Here is a 20,425-nt window from a genome sequence, read left to right as displayed (position 1 = left end):
AAGCAACATCAAAAAGACCAAAACCATGATTGTCTCCAAGACATCCAACCATCCTTCCATGTCTATCAACGTAATGACAAAAGATATAAGACCCAAGTATAGAAATATGATCATCGAGCAAGCAAGAAATGTGGATCTTTCGGGGGATACCGAGAATTTCCTGGAGCGCTCATATCAGTAACAAAGAAGAACCGATAGGGAACTTATAGAATTAATAAAAACTCGAAAAACCTCGTTTGTGAGACACTTATAAAGAAATGACAAATACATACTTTTGCAACTTCTGATCCAAGGGAAAATCGAAGGAAAACGTGGTCCTGGCGACGACAGGCTGCATTGCTGAAGAATATTCGCGAGTGGACCGGTTTAGACACTCAGACCCTGATAAGGAGATCCAGAGAGAGAAATAATTTAGCAGGGGTTATCGCCAAACTTCATTAGAAGATGGCGCCCAAAGAAGAAGAAGATGGAAATAAAAAGAAATCATTGGGTGGACTGTACGGCGGATCAACCAGCAATTCGATGTTTTTGTTTGAACTGACTATGCTTGAGAATAATTGCGATTGGTTTCAAACACTTCTGGCAAAGAAATGCTGGTCTACCATTCTACGTTGCTCTAATGGAACGGTGGTGACATGTTTAATTATTTAGAAAAAACAGGCGACCATTTGCTTCGAAGTACTTCGTACGCGAACAACTTCAATTGGATTTGACTCGTGTTGAGAGATCCGTACCAGATGGTGCTTCATCACCATCACCAAAAGCTGATCGGCACACCGCAGTTGGTTCAATCCACGTAGAAAATAATAGAAAATCATCGTTCATCGATTTAAATCAATTTTTTGATCAATATTAATATTTCAAGTAGCTGTAAACAAATCAAATACCACTCGTATTATAACACGTTTTGAGTACGTTCACTATTAACAATTTCAAACTTAGGCAATGTCAGATTTGTCACAATCACTCCAGTGTTGCCATATCATTTCGAATTAACTATATTTGTACTAGATAGTTCGGTAACCATGGAAAAAGAGTTTTTTTTTATAGAATTTCATTTTATTATCAATGTTGTTGTCTTCAAGGACGGTAATATGATTATAGTTCATATTATACCAAGCGCATCCGAATATACTGATGTCATAAGCTTGCCAGATGACTTTTGCGTTAATTGTCGATTGAGCTCTGGTGAGAAATAATCCGTCGTGACACATCAACGCAAAAATTCTACTACAGCTCCAAAAACTGCTCAGAAGCGTTTCACATAACCAAATACTTAATCAGCGCGTTCCTTTGATATATTTAAGGGCTCATCTCAATCAGCTTCACATCACGGTTATTCAAAATTATTTTGTGAAGTTTTTTTCATGTTTCACTGCGAGCATTGTCCTCGATAATCATTTCGCCTCGTTTAAACCCAGCAAACCACTTCTCTACAATTGATTTCCATGGGGCGAAATGCGAATAATATTTTTCAAGCAAAATATTACTTACAAAGTATTTTTTTGTCAAAAAATTAGGGCTAATTAAAAAAAATGGTATGAATTCAATACTAATCGCGCCTACGAACTTCTCAGTCCACATAATTTGATGGAATAAACACAAGTCCATGTAAAAAAATGATTTATTTATTTTTTCTAGTTTCTTATAATCATTATTATATTCAGGCAGCGTTGGAGGTTAAATGAGTTGCGAGGATCACAATTAACCCACGGTTTAACTTTGTAAATAAGCGATTAAGTTGAGTCAATCTGTATGTGGACCATGGAACGTCTTGAATCGTCTCGTTAAAATGCGTTGGTTTTTCTGGGATCTCTGAAAATAACGAAAAAATATTTATATTTTATCCACAACCACTTCACAACAAATCGAACTTTACTTCATTAATAAAAATATTTCTATTGGATACTGCGATCTTCAAATGCAATAAACCTTCGATAAAAAGTTGTGAACAGTTTACATCTAATTAACGTATAGTAAACATCGTTGGATAACTTCAAACCAATTTCTACACGTTTTCATTCCTAAAATCGTGGATTTTCAAGAAGTGCTGATCGTTTTTCTTATGTCCATAATAATCGGACGATGAATTTACCTGTTCTAAAGATTATACAAAGAGAGAATGCGCACTCTTCCTCTAGCAATTCCGTATTTGCGTTTTATTTTTTCATATATCGACCCGCTGGAAAATCGAATGAAACACTCTTTTATACCAAAGGCCCTATCGGTTTCGTCACGTCGAAGTTCTGTGAGATAATAGTCCTAGGGGCGGCTACAGAATAGTTATAATAACTGAAGAAATGATTATAGTTTTAAACGAAATTAGAAAATAACATTTGTACAGATAATTAACCTTAAAAAACGTCGAGGTGTCTCTTATTAGAGCTTGGCTAGTTCTAATTAATTCTAGAATTTGAATTGACTTTAAGTAAGTTAGATCCTCGCTACTACAATGCAAGAAGACCTTCAGTTGAATAAATAAATGTTATATTCATCTCGATTTTCCTTATACAACTTGTACTAGATTTAATATCCGCTGAAAATTTCTTCAATCCACAAATTCGATGACCTTCGTTGCGTTTTATCTAATGTTTATACTTTTCGTTTTCATTGGTTCACAAATTTTAGCGTATGAATGGAAATAGTCAATAATTTTCCCGTAGAACGATTTGGTTTTGAATACACTGTTTGGTTATTGAAATAATATTCAATAACCGAGCTCCACGACTACAAAATACTTGTTGCTTTTCGTTTCTGCTTTACTCCACCTACCAATATGGCATATTATGAATTTCCGACGTTGAACGATTCTTGTAACTCAAAATATCCAGAATTTATGACCCTCAAAATGCATTTATGCAATACGTCGTTTGCAAATTTACGATTTTAAAAAAAAAGGAAAACCTTGAAGCGAGATTTCGAAAAATTATTTAAACTCCTGTTCATGTCAGAACATATTTTCAAGAAAAATGGTACTTGGATACCATTAGAAATCACTTAAGGTGAAATTTATGGGGTGGAAATTTTCCGTTAGAAAACATACTTATTGTTTGGAGTTTTAACTTTAACTTTATAAAAACAAGGCAGGAAATTTGTCTGTTATATAAGAATGTAAAATTTAAATCATATTTTGATAAACAAAAATATTTCAATTGACTGGAATCAAGTACCTTGTAATAATTGCGACGCTGTGTACATAGGACAGACATCTCGGTATTTAGATAATAGATTAAAAAGTCATTAATACAATAAACAAATTAAACTACCTCAAGAAATTCTAACATATCAGAAAAAAAGATGTATTTAATCATAAAAATTGGAAAATAATTAACACATAGTCAAATACAGGAAAAAAATTTAAAAATGAGGAAGCCATCGATGGTAAATAATAATAAGACCTAAATAATGTCAGTTAAATTTATAATTCTCTTTCGTAAATATCGAACTTTGAATAATTTAATTTTTCTCAATATTTTTTTTTTGATAAAACGTTTTGATTTATGCCAGAGAGGAAAAATAAAAAGTCCTACAAAGTGGACTGATTCCCTAGTCTGCTAATCATACTCAGATCTATTGGTTACAAATCCCGTTTAAAAATGTCACGAGACGTTTTTTGTATTATTTTTCATTTTATTTTTGCCCTAAAAGATTTCTTTAAAATCACGTTTTTTGAAATACGTTTGAATTATTGATATATGTACAAAAAATGTTAGTAGTCGTAATGAGCGAGATAGCTGACGATCTTGAGTAAAAAGTGAGCGAGATAACAAATTATTTTGACTCAAAATAAGAGAAAAAACTATGTTAATATCACTTTGCACATATCTGATACCTCATACACCACCAAATGGATTTTCAGACATTAACATAATGTTGAATTAGTTTTTCCCCATATTTTAAGTCAAAATAATTTGCTGTCTCGCTCATTTTTACTCGCTCATTACGACTACTAACATTTTCTATTCATTTATCAATTAACGTTTTTTTATTTGGTGTTCAGTTCATTCCACAACACAAAATGTCGAGTTCGACAGTTTTTAGTCAATATTTCATTTCATTTTCTGTACACATCCGTTTCGAAAATAATCGATTATGTCAGCGTCGTGACGTGAAAGATTATAATCGATTATTTATCGATTGCTCGGTTATATAATAGATGCGATTCCAAATCGTTTCATTCGATTCATTTTAAATGCAATGGAATTTTTTGGTTTCTCGACATACATCACACGTAAACAGTAAAAATTTCCTACATTTCGTGAATCATCCCGAACTTGTTTTCGAATCGAGAAGGGTTCCAATGTAAAAACGTCATCCTGTCGATATTCGTTACGACCCTAATTTATCATTTGGAAGGTTATTTCCCTTTATCCTATAGCAAAAGTGTATCAAAATTCTATTATATCCAATCAGAATTTTAAAAAATTCGAGAATAAATCGACGTTTGATAATTTTTTGATCGCATATAATGTGTATTAGCCTCTTTCAAAAATGGATATTCGAGGCGGAAATTCATTCATATTCATCTGATCGTGACATTGTTTTATCAAACTTTACGAACTCAACTATTATTACAGAGTAATTTCAATAGCGCAAGCGTGAGTTCTGTTCAATGGGAGAACAAGTGTCACGCTCCACTTTATTATATTTTATATCCATTTTATGGTCCTTCGAGCCGGATCAAAATGTTAACTCGTTCGTGAAATGATTCTCTTTTCGAAAGACCAATTGAATTGTCTTATTTCATACACTTTATTAATGAGATATATTATAATAAATATAATAACATGGAATCATATCAGCGCCGATATAAAATAAGGTGCTAACACCATCAATTAGACTTACCTCAAATTTTAACGCTTGTTTAGACTCGTAGCTCCTCTTGGCTAAAGCTACCCGCACCCATTCGGGTTTATCTGATATGGCAATATGCAGAAGAAACCGTATGCCCAATAAAAAGTGTTCGAGGAATATGAATAGCAACAACCATTCGATATCGCTGAAACTAGGCGCAGATTGCCTAATAGGAGGACTGAGGTATAACAAACCGCAGTTGGTGAGTATAGAAAGAGCGCCAATCATTTCGAAAGATCTCTGCAATAAAAGAAAATTAAGAAATTCGATATCTATTGTAAATATCTACTAACCTGCCATGCACCAATATCTTTAACTCTTCTACACGTAGGTCTTTGAAATATTTTACAAAATTTAAAAGCGTCTGCTCGTATTTCGATCACATTATTCAGTAATGCCCAAAGGGCAGCTAAAGGATAAACCGACGAAAACAAAAAGACAAATCCGAATTGTATGAAGAGTTCTAAATAATCATCGTAAGTGCCTTCGTAGATATCCATATCGCTTTCGTCGATCGCTTGTTTGATTCTTGAATCTTCTTCGGGTATTTCAGGCATTATTATATTGGAAAGTGGGTTTTCTTTTGCTGTAACAGTTTTATCTTCTCGACATGCCTTTGGCGCTTTGAAATCAACTTTATTTGGAAGAATATTGCCGATTTTTAAATTGTGAACCTGAAATAAATATGATTTTGACACATGATGTTTGAAGAAAAAGTGAAGCTTCAAATTATTACCTTCATCATGTAGTATTTTATTGCTAGTGGTTGTACGGTTTCTTGGAAATGGTTGATGGTTTGATTGACAATGAGCATAGTTTGTAATTGACTTCTCAGCATCTCCATGTCCTTAGTGATGAAGGCGATGTAGAAAAGGGACATGAAATTATTGACGAATTCGAATAAAACTAATTTTGTTACACGATGTCTCTCGTACTGAGACTGCGTTCGGTGGTTTTCTGAAAATATTGATTTCCTTAAAATATGAGAATTTATCGTTGATAATCTTTTGGTAATTAAATTCTATGATTGGTTTAGATTTGTAACAGGAAAGAACAATAGTTTGCACTCATTCTAGAACTATTAATTGTCATGAGTAGCGTCATTGATAGGTTTTGCTGCCCTTGACCATAAAATTAATTTTAAACTTTAGTGCAAAATCCGTTAGGGGGTGAATCATTGATAACTGCTCAATAACAAATATTAAACGTGTAGAAATAAATATCAACAACAAAAAGAATAATGAGAACTACAGAGATGAAAATACTGCGAACCATCAAGGCAGCCACCCTCAGGGACCGAATAAGGATCGATTACGTAAGAGAAGAAAAGATTCTGGAGGGATCACGTAGAAAGATTGCCAGAAGACAGATGGTTTAAAACTCAGAGACCGAACACACGCAGACCTGTAGGCAGACCACCAAAGAGGTGGTACGACAGCTGGAGTTCAGCTTCTCGGGAAGATCCAGAAGAAGGGCCAAACGTACAGGATTGAACAGGACCTGGTCCTATTGAAAAAGAGGAAGAAAAAGAAGAAATATATATCACGGAAGAAATATCGCACAAAAAAGTGATAAAAATCATAAATTCTTGTATATCATGTTTAAAATTTGAATTTGAACGTGGCGTTCGGAAGCTGTGATCTAGATCTCGTTTTGGGTTGGGATCCAAAAATCTGCTGAGCTCGGGTTATAGCGTCTAAAGAGAAATATATCAGTGGTTTATACGACGGTTTGCAATACCTTCATATATTTATATATAATAATATATTTCACAACTAATTGAAAATTACACTTTCCAGTGCATTTTATTTAATTGGTTTTTCCATCTTGTTGCTTACCATCATTACTAGATTCTGTGTTTTGTTTATGGTACTAGCCATCGATATAACATCATCTTCAAATAGTATTGAATCAATTTTTTCTAATTTTGAATAGTTATAGCCGCGATTATAGTATTCAAATTGGTGTTTTATTAGTTATTTTATCTAAAACTAATGTGACTTATAATGGACTTGGTTCTGGTTTTCTTTATAATTTCATTGCTGCAATTTGTATTTTATACTCATCGGACTTCTACTGTGTCTAACGATGTTTATGATAATTGTTAGAAAATCTTATTAGGGTGAAGACTACCAGTCTTATTTCCGTTAAGGATTGTCTTGAAGCTCAAAAGATTGTAGCGAATATAGAATAATTATAGTCGTTAGAAATTTTCAAAACGTATATCAATATCACGTACACTTTTACACTGAAGATCATCGTCAAACTAATAAAAAACACGGATTTCCAAACACGCTGTATACGATATGGATTCTTTGTCGATTCCCTACACGAAATAAATTTCGTTCAAAATCAAACTCTTGCATAATTTAAACGAAAAAGCTCCGGCCTCGATGGCACGGGGGAAAAGTCAGGAACCATTGTAATGGTACATAAACATTTCCTTATAAAAACTGTTATGTTGAGTGACGAATGTTCGGTTAACTCGCGCTGAATTTTTAATACGAAAATAACATCGTTGAGTCAAGAGAAAAAAGCAGATGATCGCTGGATATTAGACTTATGAATCAATAATAAGTTAGCTAAGGTAAAAAATTGGGATATGTATTATTATTATTATTATTTCATAGGATTTTTATCGATATTGGAACCTTATAATTCAATTCAATTGTGCTCTGTAACGATTCCTTAATGGATGTACGTGTTGTGTTTATGTTTATCTAAAGAATTCAAATCAATTGGAAGGCTACAACAAATAAATAATTAACCTACAATGGTAAAGTCAAAGAAGTGGTAAAATCGAGTCGCAAGTCTTGTACGAGGTAAATATAGCTGAAGGTTTAAAGTCTTCAGCTGAAACTAATGATGTAATTTAAGTTCTCTAATAACAAAGAACCTTATTCAAAATTAGGTTCCAGGTGAAGCCAATTTTTTGGGAACCTATTGAAATGCAGAAATCGTTGACTTCCTCAAGAGTAAAATGTGCTGTTACATAAACATTATGTACCAAAATCTTAAGCAGGAAGAGACATAATTCCAAATTGCAAAAAAGGAATCGACGGAAAAAAGATCTTTGAAATATATAGCAAATTTGAAAACCCTTGAAGTAGCTTTGAAATAAGATTTATCTAATACGAAATATATCGAAACATCAATAATTTTATTAAATTTCTCATTTCCTAGACCTTTTGATATATTAATGGATCTAAATGTTCTTGATTTTAGGTCTCTTTTATTTTAAAATTAGTTTTTTTTTAATAATTTTTGGAAGAAAGATAAAATTTGACGTTTCGACTTTATCAAAATATGATATTGACACTGACAATTTGCGTATTTATATTAATCACTAGATCAAAAACATCAAAATAAGAATAAAATTAAAATAGGAATTTGTTATAATAAGAAAAATTAATTTTTCCTCAGTCTTTACATCGCAATATGTAGCAAACAATCTTAATCAATTAAATTAGTTGTAGTTTTATTAGGATTTACAAATTTTTTATCATTTTTTTTTCGTTTTTATGAATGTGAACCATTTCTAAAAATTCCCTTCTTCGTGTATTAGATTCTGTTCCAAGAATTTTCGATTCTTTACAATTGAATTTATGTTTAATTGATATTTCGTTAACATAATTATATTTTTTTATTGTATTGATGACCTTTAAGTCTGTTTTCTGAATATTGAGAGGCCTGCCCTATGTAAACAGCGTAAATTCTAATAAAACTACAAATAATTTGATTGATTAAGACTGCTACATATTGAGATGTAAAGACTGAAGAAAAATTTTTCTTATTAGAACAAATTCCTATTTTGATTTTATTCTTATTTTGATTTATTGTTTAATATAAATACGTAAATTGTCAGTGTCAATATCATATTTTGATAAAGTCGAAATTTTAAAATAAAAGAGACCTAAAATCAAGAACATTTAGATGCATTAACATTAATAATTTCACCTTTTAATTTGTAACTAAAACAGACTCAAAATGAAGACGATTTATAAACAAAAAGGTGAAAAGCTACAAAAATATATATAAAAAATGTACGAAATTTCAACGCTACTTTTTTTGATAAATTTTTGTTATACTCACCCCATTCTGTAAGATACGTCGCTAGCTGCCTATAAATTACGTTCATGATAATTACAAGCACAGAATAAATGATGCTCGGAACGCTGACGTAAGATTTCCAATCTTCATTTTTTTTCGCATAATCTTCAGCCCAAAAAGACATCAACATAATAACAAAGGCGACAGTTAAACATACAAATACTATTGGTATAGATACCACGTACATCTAAAATAAGGAAATCATTTCTGAATTAATTATAAGATAAGAAATAGTTTATTGTTTTGATTATTTAACTTTTTATTGCAATATGGGCCAACGAAAAGTTGAATTGAGTTGAGGTTTTAGAATGATATTTAGAGCTGTTGGGATTATAAACACAGTTTATTAAGAAATTGTTGACGATTCGTTAATTATAACGAAAATATCCAAACTAAAAACTATGAAGAGTCAATCCAAAAAAAGAAATCTACAGGTTCGGATTCAATTTTTAATTACATTGTCTAAAACTAAAATAGAAAACAGGTATTATCCCACAAGGAATGTAAGCATCCAGTAGTAATTTTGACGCTGCATGTAACATAAATTCAGTCGAAACTGAAAATTCATGATACCTTTGGATTGGTAATGAGGAACATTTGGAAGGTAAATTGATGGAGTGCAGTTCAAAAATTTTCCAGAATAACGCTAATGTAGAAAAAGGATGAATTCGATATGTTTACGTTAAACAAGATTTCTAGATATTATTTGTATAATATAATATACCTTAACATAGGTTAGGTATCTAGGAGCTTGCGGTCGCACTTTGCCTGTGATTGCATCGACGCCCATTGCTCCTCGAAAGTTTGGTCTGGGTTCATCCATACTAGTCATACCTATGGTACCCCATTGATATGCCAGCTCGTTACTTTTTCTTCTCCACATCTATAATTAAAGTAATAAGTGAACTCGAGTGAATTTTCGTTTCTAACAATGATATTTAAAAACACTCGCATGGATTCTCATGAAAAATTTTTGTATTCGATTTAGTTTCATCTTTATGATAATCTCTTCAATAATATATGTTAGCATAAATTCTGTTTTCATTCATTTCATTATTTATTGTTTTATGTTCAATATTTCACTAGTCGTTTTCGACTAATTTAGAATTACGAGGTCTGGCTATTAAATAACGAGTTTTTCTCTCGTGCCGAAACCATGAGCGAGTATCAATCTCAAATTTCTCGTTAAATTGAAAAAAAATCCGATTGAGTGCTATAAATTGCTGCAAAAGGCCTATGGGGACAATTCTCTATGTGATACATAGAGATTTTGAGTAGTATAAACTCCGGTCCCAATGGCACTCACCAAAGAAGACTTCCAGCACTGATTGGATCAATGGAAAAAACGTCTGGAAAGGTGTGTGACGAGGGGAGGGGAGTGTATTGAAGGGGAGCATTCGAATGTAGAATAATTTTTATAATAAGACCCTTTTTCGTAACCAGTCTCGTTATTTAATAGCCAGACCTCGTATTTTATAAGTAAACTAGGCAATTTATATGGAAAGTAGTTGTTTCCCGCGGCTGTACTACTGTATTTCCACTAAATCCATAGATGAAATAAAGTAAAAATTATTGGAAAGCATTAGTAAATCCAATTTATCTTTTTGATATGCCAAATAAAGATAGAGTGACTTATAATAGTTACTTAAGGTTCAAGGCAATTAATTCATACTTTTTATCATGAAGCGTTTTACATTGTTTTCGAAGTCGCCCAGATTCAAAAATACTTGTAAATTGAGGCTACCAGAATAGGTTATGATTACCGCGTGTAGTAATGCAGCTAAATGATATGATTATTTTTCAAAAATCGATATTAATGTTTTTCTTTCGTGCCGATTTCGAAAAAAAGATCACATACATCATATACATCTAGGCTGTTTCACATCTTCATTTCACCTTGATATTCAGTTGGTAAATAATGCCAAGATTTTCCGATTTATTGGTGTGTTGGAATTCATTCCATTCATTTTTCAATTTCTACCACAATTAGGAATATTTTGATATAAACCTTAAGCAAGTTATTATTAAAAAAGTTCCAATACAATTGAAAGAGTTCTAAAATCGAAACGATTTTTCAGCAAAAGCATATATATTTGAAGGTCTGAAAATTGAAAGATTCCTGAAATTATTTTTCTCAAAATTAGAATTTGATTCGTTCTTATTTGGCCACTAGTTTGAATTTTTCACTTTCAAACAAAACATGGTCACATTTATATAATTTCGTAATTCAAAATTGTAAATTACGGTCACAGATTTTCATTTCGTAATTTTAAACGGCATTTATCACAAATTTCGGCTGGAAAAATGGATGATTAATGATGTTTCGATTTTGTAAAACAGGAATAACGACTTTATACGACATCATTTTTCATATTGACCGATAAACGTTTTCGTTTTGTAATTTAAAACCAGGATAAACGGCAAAACAAATAGAAAGATTTGGAAATCCATCGGAATGATTGGCGAATTTAAAGTGGGATGAAACTGGCAGTTCCTTTAGAATTCTCGGCTATTGTAATTCAAATCAAAATAAAAAAAAAACATTAAGGTAAGTGCATATCTAAAAGAGAAACGGGTTGCTGAAATAATAAATAGACTAGTCGATATTTTAAGTGATTGCGAAATTTGTTTTGTATAATACAAAGTAAACAAAAAATAGATGATTCTAGAATCATCTTGTTTGTTTCAGACAGTTGTGTCTGTGTCATGATAACACGTGCTTCTCAAATAGACGCGTTTTCATAATGAATAATTGAAACAAGCTACACTTCAAGTTTTTTTTTGTTACGTCGTATCTGCGGATTACGAAACTAAAAACTAAAACCGTTTAACAGTGTGTATAAGAAATTCTTCAAAACGGGGCTCCGTTTCCGACGCGCCGCGTTCCGGACGAACGGTAACTGTAATAACTAACAAAAATATGGAAACAGTGGCAGTTAAGCAACTGAATCAATCTGCAGTGCGACTTTCAGGAAACTTCAAATATCCGATTCAAAACGACGATTACTGAAACGCACACACTATATCGAGTTTACCGTCTACGTCTTCTCCACTCACTTTACGAGGATGATTTCGATCGCAGATTGGAGTTTTTCTAATAGTACCTCGGAACGTGTACAGGAACCACCAGAATCCACATGTCTTTATTGAAGAAGAATTAAACCTGTCTGGGGTGTGTGTGTGTGTGAGTGAGCAGGAGCTAAATTTATCTGGAAACGCTTGAAAATTTACGTTGGCAATTCGGCAACGATTCAATACTCGCGAACATCCAACGTTATATGTGCAGAAGTACCTCGATGTTCATTTTGGAGAATGGATACGCAGACGAGGATTCGTTGAGTGGTCAGCGTTGTCAAGTGTGGGGCCTTCCCGACCTTCGACTTGGAATTGAGGAAGAATTTGAATTCCTTCGATGATAGATCCGCTTCGCTTGAACAAGATTGGCATCAATTCGAGCACTTTTTCGAATCCCTTTTGTAATTTGTTTTAATAAATTCATTTTGACGCTGCATTTTTTTCTCTTAAAGCAAATTCGTTGGCTAACTTATGCCGACCTCTACATCAAAGTTCAGATCTCATATTCTTATAATTCACTGGAAAAGTACGAGAGTAGGTTGAATCGTTTTTCTTTGAAACTAGTTCCAATCTAATTATTGTATCGATGTGGATCTATTAAGGCTGAAAATTCCCTACGTCTTGGCAACGCCCTTTGCCAGCATTTTCATAACAGTACTTAGGAGAGTAATTTCAAATCCTATGAACAAAACTGAGATTGGATAGTTTCCTAGTTAACACATATGGGGTTGAATTTCACTTTCTCCATCAATATTAATTATTGTTATGATTAGATCAACACAAGCATCTTCTAAATTGAATCTAGTCTATCACTCTCGAAATTAATTATAGACTTACTTCTTAATAGAATAGATATAGAAGTTGTGGATACGTTTGGCAACTCCGTCTTCATTGGTGGCATTAATATAATCCTTGTAGTATATCGAATTTTGACTTCATTCGTTTATATTGGCGAAGGAGTCGGTTTTAATACCATTTCCGTTTGTCAATAGAAACGAGCAAGCTGTTAACGAAAGGAAGTTGATAAGGGAGAAAGTCTCTGAAGTTGGAGTTGAAATTTTATTAAAAACTACGGTAGCAACGTTATGTGAAGGCGTAGTTCGTGTGAAATCACTATTTACATATGAATCGATTATTTTTAATTTAAGATTTAAAATATTTGTAGTTCTGTTATAAAGAAATTGATGAAGGTACTATATAAGATGGAAAATGGATGAACTGGAATAAAAGTACCTTGTGAATTGTCAAGAAACTACCAATTTGGTATACCAATGGCTTTTGAAGCAATTAGTTTCATCAAATTCTGGAAATGAAATGAAACATCAAGTGGGATCAAAATAATTGTTGTAGATATGAAAACCTCGAAGTCTAGTTAATTAAAAATACCATTGGATATTTAGATGCAGAAAGATCATCAATGGAAATGAAAGATATGAGAAAAAATCTAAAAGTCATATAAACATTAGGGTATTTTCGAATACCGTGGGTACAAAAATGAAATTGTATTATAGGTACTTGAATAAGAAATTGAGAGAAAAATTGTGCGAAGAACGAAATAATGACGATAAAGTAGTAAAACGGGTAGAAAAATATCTGAAGTAAGTAAGACAAAGTACAATCTTATCGAGGAGAAAGAAATTGAAAGCTATATATAAATCACTAAACAGAATCTATGATAATTCGTGTGAAAGGCAACAGCAAATGAATGAGTAGATGAAAAATTAGGCATAACATCAAGGAAATGTAAGCGAAGGTACAACACAGTTTATTCGGAGTTCATCAGACGATACGCTTTCACAGTATTTCCATGGATAAAGGTAATTTGTCTGACAGAATTACGAAAAGACTCTACGTATAGGACAAATGTTGCAAGCAATAATTCCTAGTTCGTTCGAATTAAAAAAAAATATAAGATTGAAAAAAAAATTATAGGAGAGATAGACATTAGCCGCGATAATGGATAACTTATGGAGAAATGACCTGGCACGGAAAACTCGTAGAAAGACATAAACTGAGGAGAATGGGATCCCCTTGTGCAAATACTTTTACCAGACTTAAAAGAGTATTGCTAAATGACATATTGTGACGACGATATACTTTAGTCAATTAAAAAATATAGTATAATGATGCTTCATTGATTTTTGCATTCAAACAATCCTAAAATACCGAAGCCGTAGCCTTCCCTGCTAACTTGGACGCTTCGAACGTGGTTCGCCGGCTGTAGTCCACTCAGATGATGATCTTTTTGTTTCCAGAGTGAAGTGATGGATTCATTTTTCGTTCATTCTCACATATCGATGCAAAAAATCTGATTTATCTACTGTAAACATGACCAAACACTGCTCTGAATCATCGACACCTTGTTGTTTTTGATCGATTGTGAATAAACGCGGCACTCATTTTGAAAAAAGTTTTCTCGTAGTGAAATGTTCATGCACATAATGTAAACTGCGTTCTGGTATCTCAATTTACGATTAGATATAACTAATTTGTGGACTTTTTTGATATTTTCTGTAGTAACCACCTCAATTGAACGACCAGAACTTTCTCCATCTGTACGACCACGTTTAAATTCAGTAAACCAATAACAAATAATTCTTTTCGATGGATCAGAGTTTGGTAACGTTTTTCAAGCCATTGCTGAGCTTGTACACTATTTTTTTTTCATCGTGAAGATGCTATTTCAATTGAAAAAAGTGTACGAACCCCTTAGATTTTTAATCCAGTCTTATGTTAGTTTTGCTCAATCTATCTCGAATGAAACATCATATTTTAGTTTATTTTGTTCTGAATATGCGAAATTTTTTATGAAAAACAATTTTTTTTTCATAAAATCGCATAGGAACAAAAGTTAACGGCTCGAGTTTGAAATTAAATTTGATATAATATAGATTCAATTAATTTGTAGTCAACCAAATTATGTATTAATGTAAATATGAAATGTCGGATTTTTAAAAAATTGTTAATTCGGTCCCATCTTCACATTATCATAACTCCTTTGAGCGACTTGTTTTGTATTATAGTTATTATTAACACGTTCACATTAACATTTATTTGTAAGAAAATTTTTTACATAGCTTTAACAACAGAACTTATTATATATCTCATTTCTTCCATTCGCTCAGTAGTCGGTTGGTCGGACAGCGTTGCCAGTTTTCATGAGTTTTGAATTAATTCTGGCGTGAACATACTCCCCGCGTTGAAAGCATAAGGATGGCTTTCAAAGGTCAACTGGAAGGGGGCAGATTTTTTGAAAGCTTCTTTTGATGATTTCTCCAGAGGGAGTTCTTATAGAAGCGACCCTAGCGATACCGTCAGGGCCTCTATGGAGCTTGCTGATTCTACCTAATAACCACTGAGTGGGCATAGTGTTCTCGCCTTTCACTAAAACGAGAGAATCTTCTACTAGATGGCCTTGGTTGGACTTCCATTTGGTGCGTCTTTGGAGCTCCGCAATGTACTCAGATTTCCATCTGTTCCAGAAGTGCTGTGCTAATTGTTGTACGAGCTGAAATCTGGAAAGTCGATTCATTTTTATGTCGGTGACATCTTGATCAGGTGCTGCAATTATTGGTCTTCCAATCAAGAAGTGAGCTGGGGTAAGAGGTCCAAAATCGTTGGGATCAGAGCTCAGTGGGCATAAAGGACGCGAATTCAAAATCGCCTCGATTTGTGCGAGAACTGTGGCAAATTCTTCAAATGATAAATGAACTTGGGTCAAAACGCGCCTTAAATGATGCTTTACGCTTTTGACAGCTGCTTCCCACAAACCTCCGAAATGAGGAGAGTAGGGTGGTATAAAACTCCACTCTATATTCTGAGAGCTACATTTCTCGATTATAGTGTTGCTGCCATGTTTTAGAAAATCCTTTAGCTCTCGCTGTGCCCCGACGAAGCTTGTTCCATTGTCGGACAATATTTTTGATGGTTTGCCTCGTCTAGAGACAAAACGATATAGCGCTTGAATAAATGATTCTGAAGAAAGGCTAGAAATCAATTCCAAATGGACTGCTTTAGTTGATAAACAAATAAATACGCCAATATAACATTTACTTAAACGACAACCTCTACCTTTCTTATCGTTAATCATAAATGGCCCCGCGTAATCAACTCCCACTATTGAAAATGCACTAGAAGGATTAGTTCTATCGCGCGGTAAGTTGGCCATAATTGGCTGTATGGTTTTAGCATTGAATTTGAAGCATTTCACACAATTCTTAACAGTCTTTCGTGCAAGATTTCTACCGGATATAACCCAGTAATTTTCTCTTATAGTGCTTAAGAGCAGCTGAGGGCCGCCATGCAATAGGCGTTCATGTTCTTGTAAAAATAGTAGCTTTGAAAAATGATGCTTTGAATTGATCAAAATTGGATGCCTTTTGTCAAAGGAGTAATTTGAATGTTTTAGTCGCCCTCCTACGCGTAGCAAACCATCGGGTTCTAGAAAGGGACTAAGACTTAATAGATTACTATGGGAGCTCAAAGGCTTGTTATTTTTCAATGTTTCAATTTCGGTAGAATACGATTGAGATTGACAAATTCGAATGAGACATTTTAGAGAATCACTTAACTCCTGTACTGTAAGAGAACCGCCTCTTCTGCGATTTCTCTGAAGACAATTATCCTTAAATCGTAAAATGTATGCCATTGTTCGTTGCATTCTTGAGAAATTTGAGAAACGTTCAAAGGGAAAACTCAGGGTAGGGGGCGCAACATTGGTCAGAAGACTGGATTTAAGTTCAGGTAAATCATGAACCACCTCCAGCTTGTCATTGGGCCAAAAACTTGGGTCCTTAGCTAGCCAAGTAGGGCCGCGCCACCACAAATCAGAGTTTAAAATTTGACTAGGATATATTCCCCTTGAAGCAATATCTGCTGGATTATCGTGGGTGGGGATGTGCCTCCAATCGGCGTGTTTAGTGAGAGACTGAATTTCTGCCACTCTATGGGCCGTGAATGTTTTTAGCAGATTCGGGCTTGTGCGTACCCAAGCTAGAGTTATAGTTGAGTCCGACCAAAGTGTGAAAGATTTGAATTGAATTTTCAAAGCAGTTTTAGCTTTATCTGTTAGGCGGGCTAGAAGCAATGCTGCGCATAATTCCAACCGCGGGATTGGTATTGTTTTTATAGGTGCCACCTTTGCCTTGGCGCATAACAGGGATACATGAACCTTTTGATCGGAATCAATACTTCTCAAATAAACACAGGCTCCGTAAGCCTTTTCCGAAGCGTCAGCGAAACCATGCAGTTGTAATTCAACAGCATTCTTGCAAATAGCTTGTCTGTTTAACTCAAGATCGTTCAAAATAAGAAGCTCCTTCTCCAACCTTACCCAATTTTCAGATATAGCTTTTGGAATAGCGTCATCCCAAGCTAATTTATTTTCCCATAATTTTTGCATTATCATTTTTGCGATAATAGTACATGGGCTTAGTAAACCAAGGATGTCGAATATTTTTGATATAGTAGATAAAATTGTGCGTTTTGTGACCTTTGTACCTATAGGATTGGTATGAATTTTATATTGAAGCTTATCGTTATTGCAAACCCATATCAAGCCTAATGTTTTTGTTTTGCCATCATGCGCAAATTCTAGTATATCGGATTTTAAATCATTTGAACTTATATTTTTGAGCGCGTTGGTGTCGTTAGAGCACCATTTTCGGAGTGCGAAACATCCCGATTTAAGAGTGTCACTTATCGCTTTACATATGTATTGCGCATGCTCAAGTGTAGGTGCACCTGTTAACAGGTCATCTACATAAAAGTCGTGCTTAATGATTTCGGCTATTTCCGGGTTCATTTCTTGAATATCCTCAGCGAGTTTAGCTAAACAGCGTATTGCAAGATAACTGGCAGAGGCTTGCCCGTATGTAACGGTATTTAGCTGGTAGACTTCCAGGTTATCACTCGGATTTTCGCGCCATACAATTTTTTGCAAATGCCTTTGCTCGGGCGTTATTGAAATTTGCCGGTACATTTTAACTATGTCTGCCGAAACTACATAGTTATATTTCCTAAACCTTAAGACTATTGATAGTAAATCGTCTTGTAAAACGGGTCCAATGACTTGAATATTGTTGAAGGATAGACCGTTGCTAGAGGGCGCTGATGCATCGAAAACTACCCGTAGTTTTGTGGTCAAACTCTCTTCTCTCAAAACTCCGTGATGCGGCATGAAATATTCGAAGCTTGAATCATTGCCGTTACAAATTGTCATATGGCCTAGCTCTTTATACTCGTTCATAAATTGTATATATCTGCTGTGCAGCATTGGATCTCTCCTGAATTTTCGTTCTAATGCATAGAAACGTTTTTCGGCTTGAGCTTTCGACTCACCTAAACTAGAAGGTTGTTGCTTCAAAGGTATAGTGACTGTAAAACGTCCGTTCGCGTCTCTGGTAGTAGTTTTGATGAAATTGTCCTCGCAAAATTGTTCATCTGGAGAAAGTTGTCGCGTGCTAGATATTTCCTCGATTTCCCAAAATTTGGCTATTGAATTTAATAATTCCTGGTTTATACTTAAATTACAAGAAGCCTTTTCAACGTTGTTAGTACTTATTTGCCCAGATACAACCCAACCTAGCACTGTATCAATTAATAGCGGCATATTTTTTCCTAACGAAATTTTGTTATTGCTTAAGATTGTCCAAAATAGGTCCGCGCCAATGAGCATGTCTACTGGTCCGGGAATATTGAATTGTGGATCAGCTAGCTTTAGATCACCTGGAATCGCCCAAGATTGCGTGTTGATTCGACAACACGGCATCACACTTGTAATCTCTTTTAGAATATAACAATTGCCATGCGCTTTAAAATTGGTATGTATAGATTTAAATGAAACCTTACACCTTTTACTGACCTTTGAAATATTGTTTGAAATTCCGAAAATTGAAAGATCTGTTTTATGTGTCGCAATATTCAAACGCTTTTGCAAATCCTCCGTTATGAAGGAAGTTTGAGAACCACAATCTAATAACGCTCTTGCTTTGTGAAAATTATTGAAATTGTCTGAAATGAGTAAACAGGCGGTAGATAATAGCACCTGCCCCGCCGCTGGTACCACTACGCCACTGCTTAGTGCTGCGGAACTTGAGCTCGCGTTGTCCGCTATCTCGAGTTTTTCATGCAAAATTGTATTGTGCCAAGCTTTACACACTTTGCAAGGCCCTAATTTACACTGTTTGACAGAGTGACCCGAACGCAAACAGTTATGGCAAAGATTTGATTTTTTGACAAAATCTTTTTTTTGTGTTATGGTTAATCCGAGAAACTCTGCACAACGATATATTGAATGCCCTTTCTTGCAATAGGAGCATGTATATGTACTTGAGGTCAATGACCTTACTCTACTTTGTTTATTGAATTTATTTTCCTCATTACTAAATTTTGAATCTGATTTATTTAAACTGAGACTGTTCTTTGATTCTAACATATTAAGAAAATTGGAACGTTTTTGTAAAAATTGTAGGAATTTATCTAACTTTGGCAATTCTTCCTGATCTCTATTTTCCCTTTCCCATTCAAGGTTTGAGCTAGTATCTAATTTATTAGTAATCCAAAAAATTAGTAGAGGATCCCAATTAGTTATATTTTGCCCCAATTGTTCAATAGATCCCAAATGTTTGTGAATATCGTCAGCTAAATTTTGTAGTTTTTCAGCTGTCGGTTTTTGTATATTTTCTAATGAAAAAATAGCTCTAATATGTTCATATATTAATTTTTTAGTATTGTCAAATCTTTTTGAAATTGTGGCCCATGCCACTTCATAATTGTCGGCCGTATATTTGATTTTGGAAATGGACGCCGCTGCTGTTCCTCCTAGTGCACTTCGCAAGTAATAAAATTTTTGAATATTATCTAATTTTTTACTATCATGAATAAGGCATTTATATGTGTCCCTGAATTCTAACCAATCTTCAAAGTTTCCACTGAATTTAGGAAGTGATATATCCGGAAGCTTTATACCCTCGTTTTTACAACAAGCTTTGTCTGAAATCACGCTAAGATTTGTATCATTATCGTGATTATTGTAGCCTTGTAAAATGTTTTTAGCAACAGCGATTGCATCATAATATGAATTTTCAAATCTCTCTCGTTCGATTAATTGCTCATCTAAATTTATATCATCCTGTAACTCTATTTCTAATTGATATGATTTGAATTCGTCAAGATAATTTTCGGCATCACGTAACCTATCTTTTAATTTTGTAACTTCTGTTTGGCTTAAATTAGATATAGTTGCAAATTCATTTACCGCTTTTGTGAAAATAGTTAACTGAGCTTTAATTACACCTCTTTTCTTTATTAGTTTGCCAAGTTCTGCCATTTTATATTATCAAATTGTTCAAGCACAAACAGAGAAGCTTTGAAATCGCAAATGGAA

The 20,425-nt window shown here is 33.9% G+C and overlaps 1 protein-coding gene across 3 annotated transcripts in view; it reads right to left on the bottom strand.

The window, feature by feature from the left end:
- Nucleotides 1–1,606: 1,606 nt before the first annotated feature.
- Nucleotides 1,607–20,425, bottom strand: part of LOC130903379 (anoctamin-10) — a 35,927-nt gene continuing 17,108 nt past the window's right edge. For all 3 annotated transcript variants that reach the window (XM_057815444.1, XM_057815445.1, XM_057815443.1), the window contains exons 7-12: nucleotides 9,689–9,847; nucleotides 8,947–9,151; nucleotides 5,591–5,811; nucleotides 5,148–5,528; nucleotides 4,846–5,094; nucleotides 1,607–1,815 (exon numbers count right to left, since the gene is read on the bottom strand). In XM_057815444.1, coding sequence (XP_057671427.1) covers nucleotides 1,747–1,815; nucleotides 4,846–5,094; nucleotides 5,148–5,528; nucleotides 5,591–5,811; nucleotides 8,947–9,151; nucleotides 9,689–9,847 — 1,284 coding nt within the window. In that variant the 3' untranslated portion in view covers nucleotides 1,607–1,746. The remainder of the gene's footprint in view (nucleotides 1,816–4,845; nucleotides 5,095–5,147; nucleotides 5,529–5,590; nucleotides 5,812–8,946; nucleotides 9,152–9,688; nucleotides 9,848–20,425) is intronic.

The sequence above is a fragment of the Diorhabda carinulata genome, chromosome 2 (assembly GCF_026250575.1).
Source record: "Diorhabda carinulata isolate Delta chromosome 2, icDioCari1.1, whole genome shotgun sequence".
NCBI classification, from domain to species: domain Eukaryota; kingdom Metazoa; phylum Arthropoda; class Insecta; order Coleoptera; family Chrysomelidae; genus Diorhabda; species Diorhabda carinulata.
The sequence above is the reverse complement of the archived record's forward strand: the minus strand, read 5'-3'. Positions and strand labels throughout refer to the sequence as shown.